General features: G+C 34.5%; 1 protein-coding gene across 2 annotated transcripts in view; it reads right to left on the bottom strand.

Annotated features, from left to right (window-relative positions):
* The window catches only part of SPG11 (spastic paraplegia 11 (autosomal recessive)), a 65,586-nt gene that overhangs the window by 38,213 nt on the left and 14,805 nt on the right, over positions 1-12,568 (bottom strand). For both annotated transcript variants that reach the window (XR_001145720.1, XM_004687542.2), the window contains 9 exons: positions 10,587-10,719; positions 8,047-8,202; positions 7,506-7,681; positions 6,331-6,507; positions 3,929-4,000; positions 3,145-3,272; positions 2,676-2,851; positions 1,847-2,060; positions 873-1,076 (listed from right to left, as the gene is read on the bottom strand). Coding sequence is in view for 1 of the 2 variants with exons in the window: in XM_004687542.2 (XP_004687599.1) it covers positions 873-1,076; positions 1,847-2,060; positions 2,676-2,851; positions 3,145-3,272; positions 3,929-4,000; positions 6,331-6,507; positions 7,506-7,681; positions 8,047-8,202; positions 10,587-10,719 (1,436 nt within the window). In the remaining variant the exon portion in view is untranslated. The remainder of the gene's footprint in view (positions 1-872; positions 1,077-1,846; positions 2,061-2,675; positions 2,852-3,144; positions 3,273-3,928; positions 4,001-6,330; positions 6,508-7,505; positions 7,682-8,046; positions 8,203-10,586; positions 10,720-12,568) is intronic.

The raw sequence follows: 12,568 nt of genomic DNA, 5'->3' as shown, positions 1-12,568 counted from the left end.
GGTTCAGAATAGGTCCTCTGAGAAAACAGCTTTTAAATCTACTCACTTGCCTATAACTTTGTCTAAATAAGCCTCAATGATATGAACCAAAAAAAATCCTGTTTAAATTCCAAGTCTTTACTACACAAAATAAAAATATTCTCATTAGTAATGAATGTTGTCTCTAGAATCAAACAAAGAATTAAATCCCCATTTCTCATTTACTAGCTGAGTGAACTTAACTAAGGCACTTAGCCTCTCTCAAAACCTGAGTTTCCTCATGTGTGAAATGGAGATGGTAATAGCACTCTGTAAGATTTCTGTGAGGATTAAATGAGATAATGCATTAAAATACAGACTAGTGCAAAGAACATTACAAATGCTCCTGTTAAGAGCCCACCACTTCTTCACTGTTATAATTGACCAATAGTAATTAAACCTGGCCAGAGCTAAAATTCTGCACAAGTTGATCTCTTTATCAATCTAAACAAGTTTTAGAGTATCTCCAACATACCTTACAGTGACTATGAACTGAAAGTTGTTGAATATTTTCCTGGTATTAAAAGTACTAAAGACCTTCAAGTAAATCATTAGAATCTGGCTCTCAAACTTTTAAAGCGGTTCTTTCTTATCTCTAGTTATTAAAAGGTTAACAGATGTGTTACAGAATTACCATCATAAAAACACACACACACACACACATATACATTTAGTTGAATGTAGCACAGAACTAGAAAATTTATCATGTGTTGTGGGTGGTGATAGTCAAAGAGACTATTTCCAAGATTCCTTATGCTGGTGCTTAATGTTTTCCTAAAAGTCAAATTCAGAAGTAGTGTGGAAAAGAGCAAATGTGAAAGTTTACTTGAGGATCATCTGTTCTCAGTACTCACTTGTAATAGTTGAGATAGACATAAAGAAGATACTGCAGATTATTTTCCAAACAATAGAAAATGAAGTGAGAATGGAAATCCCAACCTTCTTTGGACCTGTAATTTTGAACAGGGAGAGTATCTTGCATCACACCCCCAATACGGTTCAGTCTTAGGAGCAAGAGTTCGAAGTCTTCTAGCTCAGATGTAAGAAAAATTCCATTCCTATTGGACAGATTTAAAAGATGGCAAGATTTAAAAGATGGCTGCTAGATTCAGAGCAAACCAAATCACTTTCATTGCTGCAGTCTCTACTCAAAAATAAGTGCTTGCAAATTAAGACTGTCAATTCGTTATAATTCCAAGGCACATATAAACTTACTATCATTAACCTTCATTATTTTGATAGTTTAGGAAAACAGATGAAATTGCTAATATTGAATGATTTTGACCCACACAAATGACAAGTTCATATACAGTTTGATCTAAGAGAATTATTTTTAGAAATGAAGTAAAAGTTTAACATCTTTACTACTTTAAAAGCTACTTTCCTCACTGTTTCTTAATTCATCAATCCTTTTTAGTTCAAGGTCATACATTGAATAGAGGTGCAGTGACAATACTGAGAAGAGTGGAAGACATTATAGGATAGAAGACAGATTCATTTCCATGCTTGCTACATGATCTTTGTGGTATATTGACAGTTTACCATTTATATACCAAAGCACACTATTGTTTTGGGAAGAACCTATATCTAGTACCTGTGCGGCCTATTCACTAACACATGATGTTAATAAGTGCATATGATTTAAAAATCATATGCCCTTTAAACTTTAAAATTTAAGTATCTTACTGCATAATTTAATTTATATTATAATAAAAATTGGGATTTAAGTATGAAACAACATTGCATTGGATTTATGTCATTTGAAAGGAAAAATTACACCATTATTTCTTCCTTCATTTCCTTTTATTCATTCCCAAATTTACAATACCTGGCCAATTTATCTAAAATTTCATTCTTCATGTAGCTGTTGCAGCAAGTATTATGATCAATAACATCAACAGTTAGAGGGGGCCACTTGTTCTGCTGAAGTGAAGCATAACTATTCTGGGTCTGAAATTCCCCAATCCACAACACAATGCTTAACCAATCATGGCGAGCAGTGAGGTATCTCCAGAGGGCTTCAGGGGAATATGATTTGTATTCTACATAGAGAAAAAAATACATTTTAAAATGTAATGAGTTGTGATTGACACAATTAACTGCGTAAATAAAACAATTTAAGCAAATATAAGAATGAATTATTCGGACCCTTTGCTTCTTTTACAATTTTCCCTTTTGTGTTGTTCATTTATAATTAATGCTATACTGCAGTTGGAGGAAGAGCTAAATGTTGTTTTCATCACATAAAATGTGATAACTAGCTGTGTATTTCACTTAGTTTTTCAATTCTTTTTTCCCTTTTCTTAATAAAAACTTTGGCTGTAATAATAAACATGAATTTGACTCTCTCTGGTTTAATATGGTTATTCCACAGAGCCCTTATGTGATACAGGTAAGACTAGTTGGAAAAGATAACGAATATCACTTGGAAGCTTGGATGAGATGCTTAACCTTGCATACTTTTTCTGTTTATCACATTATAAATGCCTTACAAAAACATTGAGACAAGAGATCTTACAGCAATGACCTGCATTTTAAAGCAAGAATTTTTTTATCCAAAAGGAGTTCTAAAATGGAAATACATCAAAATATTCAAATACCAATACCTAATTTAATTATCACTCAGTTATGTTCAGATTTCACCCTTTTACACTTGCCTTCTGGACTTGTTCTAGAAAGCAGGATTGATTCTTGTGTTTGTGGATTCCACCATTGTGCCCAACTTAACACAATTCTGTGGTCCTTTTGGTTAAGTTTATCTTTATGATCATACTTCAGGAAGGAGTCCAAAACAGATTTATGCTTGAAAAACTCTTCTTCCTTTATCCAAAACCTAAAAGAGTGGTTTCCTTTTTAATTTTGGAGGAAAAAACAACATTCCTTTTGATCTGCCCATGAAAGTCCACTCTTGGGGAGAATTGATAATTCAGTACATTTAACTATGTATTTAGTATGTTAAAAATATATGTGATTGTGCAAATACTGAAACAGTAATTTATCTAGGTAAGTTTTACCTGCATTGGGAATGTTAAGTTCAGTTCCATAGAAAAAACCTGTGTTCACTAACAATTATAACCTAAATACAGTATTCTTGTTTCATGTTATAAAAATGGGTAATGAGACTACCTGGGAAAGGACTGGATCTGTAAATTTTCTTGAAACTGTCCTGAATAAAACTTCTCAACTTGATATACCATGTCTATAATTCTGTTTTCTTTTTCAGAAAAGTAATTTTTTTCTTTTAAGATTTCAACCTTGAATAAAAAGTAATCAAACAGTAAATAAAACAGCGACCACATAAAAATCATGCATATTTGCAAAACAAATGTCATGAGATTAAATGCCATTCAAGAACTGTATTTAAAATTTTTTAACATTTACAAGGTTGGTGACAACCTTGAATTTTTTTTTTTTTTTAAGATTTATTTATTTGTGCATACAGAACTGGGGTACAGGCCAGAGGCTCAGGGGCGGTGAGAGGCTTCACCAGAGACAGAGTGGGGAGCAGAACAGGCAGATAGACGAAGTACACTGCTGAGGGGAGCAGCGGGCGGGTCAGGAGAGGTCTGCCATGCCATGTGGTCACCTCCGGGGCAGGCGGGAATCGAACTCATGCCGAAGCGGCTTTAGATTCTCAGTGTTGTGCTTTAACCCACTGCGCCACCAGGGAGGGCCATCAAGAACTGTATTTAAAATTTTTAAGTAAATCTATATAGTCATACCAATTTTCCTTTGCCAGAAATGCTAAGCAATACTTTTATTTTCTAGAGATTTATAAATAATAATTTGAAGACAAAACGAGTTGTTTATTTTACTTACTGGGTATTAGGTGAATATTTAAATAATTTATTTTGAAATTTCACCAAGGCTTTCCAAAAAATGTAAACTATATAGTCTCACCTTTACCTACCAAAAAGTCCCTTATGTTTTTGTTAGTTGTATAGAAGCATATCTTGAGCAGTTGCTCTTTTACATCAAAGCCCTGTAACAGACACATAAAATTTAAAAGCCTTAGATTTTGTAATGGAGCTACTTTTTTTTACATAGTTTATTTTTTAATTTTTTTAAAAATAATGTTCATTTTTACATCATTTTGTGCCTTTTTCCACCTCAATTGTAATCCCCGTGGGCTTCCCATCACCAAATCACCCGTGTGCCATCACCATAGTCCAGTGCACTTCCTCCCACCCCCATTTCTGACTCCATTTCCCACTCTACCCCCATAAAATGTCTCTGATATATAGTTGTTCATTATTATAATTATTTTCTCCCCTGGTCCTTTATAGTCATGCTATAAATGAAACCATCCAGTATTTTTGTAGTGGAGCTATTTTTAATGAAACATGTTGGATACTTTAGTACTCTATTATAGACAATTATTCAGTGAGAATCTCACAGCTTTCCTGCTCTCGTGAACATTCCTTTTCTACCCTCTCATCATACATATTTATTGCTTTTTTCAAAAGCTAAGCATTTTGCCAGGGCAAAGGCCGACAAAAACAATAATTTAAGGTAATGCCAGACCACAATGGGACCAAAACTATAGTCAATAATCTGCTATTATTGACTTGACAAAGGTCAACACAAACAACAAACTCTTACATGGTTCCACTCTTTGCACCTTTAGAAAGTTACCAAAGATGGAGAGGGCCATGCTACCCACGTTGTATGACAAGACCCTGACATGGGGGCAAAAATCCTGAAGTCAGGATATTCCACAGTTGGTTCCTACTGGATTCTTTTCGTTTGTTTATGGCTGTTTCCAAGAAGTATGGTTTGTTTTTGGCTGTTCCCAAAAAGCATAGCAATTGTCCAAATATACATCCAATAAAAATCAATAATTACTTGATTGGATTGATTGGTTCAATAACAATAACACTGTACACAGAATGGCACAGTACATTGTAAAATAATTACTATTCCTCTGCTTGAGAGGCTTGCACAAATCTATGTCCCACAATAACGAGAGACATGTCATGGTCCAAGAATTCTGGGAACTAAAGGCTGCAATAATTTCCTGCCTAGTCCCCAATAAAAGATCTATAGCTTTAAGTAACATAGTTTTGTTTTAAGTAATAGGATTATAAATAAGTTTTCCTACTCTTTCCTTTAACTTTCACCCCAACCCTTTTTCACATAGAAAGGTTTTTTAGATAAGATTAATAGGATAATAATTAGTGACCATAAAGAAACTAATTTTCCCCTAATTCTTATGTTAGATATAGGGACTAGGTTGACAGAATAATTGCAGAAATAGTGATTAATAGAAGCTCCTTTTATCAATCAAAAAAGAGTTTTTTTCCTTAGGGGCAGGGAAATGTCAGTGCACTTGGCGTTGGTGTTTTTCTGACACCTAGTTCCTTAACATTAGATCCTGTCTCTTTAAGATGTATGTTCATTGAGATATTAACAAAATGACTGCTTAAGTTGTAATAGCTAACTGATCACTATAGAAACATTTTGTATATTGCTAACTGATCACCATAGGAACATTTTGTTTGATAACTGATCACTGTAGAAATATTTTGTTTGATGACTGATCATTAACTGGTCACTATAGGACAACTCATATATCAACTGTAAATTTAACTAAAAAATGATGAATATCACAGTCTCAATAAGAGATCCCGAGCTGTCTTTAAGAAAAATGTGATGATTGTTAAGCTTTCTGCTTTATGCACACACTGATGTAATCCCACCACTTCTTGTAATGTATAAATAAAGACCTGCTGGGACAGTCGGCAGAAGATGCTTTCACCCTAAACAGGTGTCTGCTTCTCTTCATTTTTCTACCTCATCTTTTCTCTCTCTCACTCAATTTTTCCTTCACTGACACTGTCCTTTCCTGCAGGAGACCCTTTCTACATGAAGCTGGTCTTCAGCATAAAGGCACAACAAACCACAAGAACTTTCCCTTCTTGAAGTAGTAAAATCATAGAGCACGAAACAAAGGTTTATAAGGCATTAGAATTTTTACATGGGTGTATAAAGTGTCACATGAACAAATACCAGTACGGTGATACTAGATGTTTCTATGAGAAACAGTGCCTCTTTCTAACCAAAGTGCCAAGTTTACGGAGAGCAGATAAAGAAATTCTGATCAAAAATCTTACTCGAGATTAAGTTCTCACTATCAAAGAACATTTAAACATATTAATAATGTCACTATTTCTACTAAAAACATAAAATTCGAGTTTGTGACACACTATGAATACAAATCAATTTTTCTATCAAAAAAATTACATGAAATACACAGACATCTCCTTTTACATTAGGAAATTTAAGATCAAGTAAACAGATTATGCCACTCACCATATTCTTCAAAAGCTCAGAGGCTTCTGTTATATTGTTCTTATTTAAATTGTCAAAGACCAAATCTAGGCCAATCCTAATCAGTTCCTCGAGATTTTGGGCAGAATGACTGTTAATCCTGAAGAAAGTTTGTGCCTCTGGTATTTTGTTACTTAAAATGGCATTGGAAATAACCTCCTTGAGAAGGGAAGAAAAACATCTGTCTTAAGTTCTTTTATATTTTATTACCAATAAAGAAGATGAGCAAAATTGTGTGTATGTGTACATCCTATGTATGCACACGTCCACAACATTTTTGGAGACAGTATAGTTTTTAATCACAGTGAACTGTAACCTTTCAAAAAGCTAAAAAATCAGTGACTTTTAAGAGAGAGAGCAGGGACCATGGACCCTTGGAGAAACTGAAAGAGAAACCTCTGAAAAGGCTGGGAAAGAGTTTAAAAAAAAAAATGGAAAATTAAGTAAATTTTGTCTAGAGAATGAAAGACACAGAACATGCAGTCGCACAAATTATTTTCTATCTTTCCACCTCAAGAACAGTAATCGTGGGAAACTGGTAGCATCTCAACCATATCACTTTTATTCCTTACTGATTCTATCTGTGTTAGGCTATTTTAATGTCTTTCCAATACCAATATTTTCCATGTGGGTGGAGGGATTTTGCCAGTCTCTAGTCAAAAGAAAACCAAATGCTTAGTGTTGATTTTTTACTATGAAAAAAAAAAAAAAATAGAAGAGCACTGAAATCTTAACTGGGTAAATGTCTTAACTAGAATCTGAGATAGGACTCAAATTCAGTTATTTCCTAGATCAAATCACAAACAGTAATTCGATTTAGCCAAAGTTCAAGCAGAATGCCTAAGCCCAAAGTGCCAGGCCCAAGCCACTGAGGAAATACTGCTAAGGGTGTGTCACTTCAAATAGTTTGGGGACCGGTGTTTGTTACTGGATCAAGTGGGAAAACCTGGCATTAAAAGAGGTAGCCTGACTGTTCTGAATTAAATAAATGAAGCTGTAAACAAAAATTTAAAGTCCTATGTGAAGAGTCCAAAATGTTTAAAACTACTATCCTTCTCAAAGGTTCTGAGTCACAAGTTTCTAGATTGTAAATTCTGTTCTTCTACCATCTTCTCAGGTTCTGGGAAATAAAAGAAGTGATAACTACTCTTATTTACCTCAGTCCTGAGTTTCTCCCACATATCGCTCTCCTTTACTTTGGGGACATTTTCATTTACATCATGTTCCTCCACAGTATCTGTTAGCTTCCAAGGAAACTTTATCATGAAGGTTCGAAGTTCATTAATGTATTTGGTCAAAATGTTCACTCCTTTCTGTAGATGTTCATCTAGCTCTATGGAAAATTTTAATGTGCCAAAGAAAGACATCATCATAAACTGTTAAAAGAATTTTAGAAAATGCCAAAAATTTAAACTCAGTGTTTTCAAATTTCAAAAAATAAATCTTTAGGATTTTCGTTATTTACAATCAGCTGCTCTGTGTAGTAATATAACCCTTTATCTTCTTCACAATTATTAGTCTTAGGTCTTTCTGCCAGCTTCCCCAGTATTACACCATTTCATTCACTCAACTATTTACTATACTAAATTTGCCCAAATTTAGAAATTTGCACTCTACTAACTTATGTTCTCACTTGTAATAAAACCACTTATGACACAAGAAAGCTACAAGTGACCCCTTTCTTGCTGTTATTCTTACCTTTATTGTGAATAAAAAGTTCCTTTATTTGTTTGTTAAGGAAGGACAGTGTAAGATTAAGCAATTGTTCAGAAAAGTGTTTGCTTTGGGTTTCAGAATCACTTTCTCTAATTGCTGAGCAAAGTAAATCCAATGCAGGTGTCAGCTCTTCTACATCTGAGAAGGAACCAAAGAAATTAACATGAGAAATCATTAGGATATTCCAATAAGAATACAATGCTACTAATATATATATATATATATTTTAAAGATTTATTTATTTATTCATACAGAACTTGGGTATAGGCCATAGATGTGGAGGGTGAGAGGATTCACCAGAGACAGAGTGGGGAGCAGGACAGGCAGATTGACAAAGTACACTGCTGAGGGGAGCAGCGGGCTGGTGCCGCGCCATGTGGATCTCCTCCCGGGCAGGCGGGGATCAAACTCATGCGGAAGTGGCTTAAGCTTCTTAGTGCCGTGCTTTAACCCGCTGCGCCACCAGGGAGGGCCCACTGCTAATATTTTTAAACATAAAGAAAGAACTAGTGTCTTGTTTTCAAAAAGCTCACAAACGTTTCATGATGTCATATTACAGGCAAACTTTAATGACTCTTAGTACCATTACTGTTTACTTGTATTTCTAGCAATTGCTATTTTGCTTACACCTACTATTTTCAATATTTTACCTGCTATTTTATAAATGCAATCTCATTTATTCCTTTCAGTAACCTAAGAGATGGGCGTTATAGCCCTTTTTCCATAAATGAGAAAACTAAGGTTCAGAGAAGATAAAAAAATCTTGCCCAAGCTAATTTAGAAAGTAAGTGGCAGAGCCAAGTTTTGGTTTTAATTCCAAAACCATTCTTTTAAACACGCAGGTGAAAGCATGGAACGTTGGCCCTGACTCCTCCCGTTGCCAGCTTCAGGTCCTTATGTGAAGTGACCCCTCATTTTATTTCAGCATTGGCTCCACCTTGAATATTGCTTCTGTATGAGTCAAAATGATGGGAAACATGGGTTTTCCTCTAGGAAAGCAGGTAACATATTCCCCTAATTTTTACTTTCAGACCTATCCTGCCCTTTAGTGCAGAGTAGTGCAAAGTGAGAGTAGAACAAGTGAGAGTGAAGTGAGTTGAAATCGCGGAAATCTGAACAACAGAAATGATTACTACCACACAAGGTGGTATTATTACAAAGTGACATCTCAAGATGGGGACCAATTTAACACCACAAACCAGGCCTCCTTTTGTAATGGTAAGCCAATTAAAAGGAAAAAAATCAGGACAAAACAAAGTTTAAAAATTGAGAGAAAGGAGCCCAAACTGCACTCAATTGAGAATGTTTTTTTTTTGTTTGTTTTTTAAGATTTATTTATTTGTGCATACAGAACTGGGGTACAGGCCAGAGGCTCAGGGGCGGCAAGAGGATTCACCAGAGACAGAGCGGGGAGCAGAACAGGCAGATCGACGAAGTACACTGCTGAGGGGAGCAGCGGGTGGGTCAGGAGAGGTCTGCCATGCCATGTGGCCACCTCCAGGGCAGGAGGGAATCGAACCCATGCGGAAGTGGCCCTAGCTTCTCAGTGCTGTGCTTTAACCTGCTGCGCCACCAGGGAGGGCCCAAGAATGGTTTTTAAAAAAGAAAATTCTAATCCCTATCTTCAGTGAGAATATATGATGCACTGAAGGGGAGTGAGGGAAGTTGTCATTTTCTCCATTTAACTAGAATACAAATTGATAAAGCTTTCCTGAAAAGCATAGTTAAGTATGTTTAAGAATGTAAATTTTATCTCCCTTTGACCTAGAAATTCCATATTTAGAAATTTATCCCAATAATTACACATATGTGAAATTATACTCACAAAACACATACACAGTGTATGTGTCTCTAATCAATCTAAATGTCTAACAGGAGTTTGGAAGGTATGGTGATGACCATATAATGCAATTCCATGCCAACAAGTATACCTATTATTATTGTGAAAAATGTCTATATTAAGTGAAAAAAAAATCATAAAATTATACATACAGGGGAAAACACTGTTCTATCCTTCTAAGAAGGATATTTTTATTATCCTTATTATCTATGAAGATTTTCCTGGCTACCTGGTATAAGAATAAAAGCTAGGTTTCCTAGCTATTAAAACAGAAAACGAAAATATTGAAAAGTAGTATTGGTGTGTAGCAAGAGCAGACAAATCAAGCCAAAATTTCTCGTTAACAGTTCCCAACTCACAATTTAGACAGTGCATTGTTATTTTACACTTAGACAGCTGTAAGAGTAGACAATTTTGCAAATGAATTTTATTCTCTTTTGAATAAAATTCTTGAATTTGAAAGAACTCTTTTTCATGTACTAAAAATACAAATCATTGTATAGTATATGAACCACAAACACTTAGAATGAGAACATTAACAGATTCTTACAAGTCAAGTTCCCACAAAGTATAGAAATCGCATAGCTTAATTTTGGCAAGTAAACAATCAGAAAACACAGTAATACTTCGAAAGTGATTGAAAAAATAAAATGTCATATGTAGTTTTTTTTTTTCTACTTACTTCTTAAATATAAATGGGATGGAAAGTAATCAAACTCTTCAGGTTCAGAAGATTTTGAGGATGGATTCAAAAGATTTTCCTTACTTTTCAAAAAGAAATCTACTGTGTCCAGCTGCCGATTTTCTAATCCAGCCTGAAAAGGGAGTAAAGCAGAAAAAAATTACAATAAGAAAATCAGGACACAACTATATATTTTTTAAATTCTAGAACTTAAAATATTGAGGCAAAAGGAGATACAAGATCTTTGATCTAGGAGAAGTATACCTGAATTCTAGTGAAGATTCTAACAATGACTATGAAATTGGGGGCAGGTTTTCTTTTCCTTTTTTTTTTAACTTTTATTTTCCATTTTTATTATGATATATTTGACAGACGGTGGGGCGAACAAGTTCTATAACACTCCTACACCTCTAATTTCTACTTCAGTAGAAAGAGATTAGATTTAAAAACTTTTCCAGCACTATTCTAAAATCATCCAGGCATAGCTGAGTAGCAGCCACAGAAAATACAGAAGCCTATAATGTCGAAAATTTACCATATGATTTCTCTCATTTGTGAAATACAACCAAAGAAAAAAAAACTGGAAAAACATTAAAAACAAAACAAAACAATTTGAACTCTGTGAAAACTATTATTTTACCCCATCCTTGGGTGGGGTAGGAGGGCAGAGGAGAGGAAACAGAAGGGGTTAAGAGTATAGTATATTGGCCCTGAAGCTTTGGTACAGAGCAAGTGAAGCATGTGCTCCTGTGGAGGTGTGAAGTTGTATACTCTCCAACTTTCTATATTTGTCAATGAATAGCAAATCAATACAATTTTTAAAAAAATTTAAAATGCAGCAGCCAAAATAAAGAGATGTCAATTCCTCCAAATTTAATAGGTAGATTCAAAATTCTGTTTTCCATGAAGCCTGACAAGCTGATCCTAAAATATGGAAGAGGGATAAAGGAAAAGAGAATAACAAAGACATTCCTGAAGAAAAAGGAGAAGGATTTGTAATTAAGACAGCATGGAATTGGTTCAAGAATGGACAAGGGCCAATGGGAAAATCCATGCATATATGGAAACTTGATACTTAAAGACATTTCACCTAGTGATAACAGGTAGAACTTTTACCCTAAAATAGTGCTGAGACAAATAGATTATCAATATGGGGGTGAAAAAGGTCACTGAATCAAATTAAATTTAAAAAGGTCTGTGTATAAATATTAAGTACCCAATGGAAAAGAACTTAAATGTAAAAGTCATATTCTTAAAACTCATAGCAAAAAGCCATAAAATGTGTTTTTGACTTGAGGATATAAGAAAATTACATAAGCTATCACCTGGTGACCTGGTAATCTACATTAAATTTAAAAACTATGAAAAAAGTCAAAGAAAAGCCACAGACTAAAATATATCCACTACACCTATAATGCCATCTATAATACAAGATTGGCATCTAGAATACACCAAACACTATAAACTAAGAAAAATACTACAAGAAGAAAAGACTTGAACAGTGGTGGTCACAGAGTATATTTATTAGTGTTTTTGTTGTTACTAGATAACATCATTTGTATTAACTCACTTGTCCATAGGGTGAGTGTAAGGCCAAAACAGTATTACATATACCTTGTAATCCTAATTAAACTCACAACATACATGCATACTGTATAAGGGCAGCAGTCCTTTAAGTTCCACAATCTGGGTCCAAATCCTGCTGCACCATGTATACCGAAATCAGATTTCCTAACCTCTACTCCTCATCTACAAAATGGAGCTAACAATATTTACCTCGGGGTTGATAAGAATAAAATAACATCTTATTATTAACATTAGTATTTAGGAAAACAACTGTAAGGAAACAATCAGATTTACAGGTGACAAATTTTTTGCCCATTACTTAAGTTTTCTACACTGATATTTTCTAGTTTATAAAAGTTGGTTTTCAACAGATGCTGTTGGAACAACTGAATATACACAAGCGGAAGCAAGGAGTT

This window comes from Condylura cristata, unplaced genomic scaffold, assembly GCF_000260355.1.
Source record: "Condylura cristata isolate star-nosed mole 26May11 unplaced genomic scaffold, ConCri1.0 scaffold00023, whole genome shotgun sequence".
Taxonomy (NCBI): Eukaryota; Metazoa; Chordata; class Mammalia; order Eulipotyphla; family Talpidae; genus Condylura; species Condylura cristata.
Note: the sequence above shows the minus strand (reverse complement) of the source record. Positions and strands in the feature narration are given on the sequence as shown.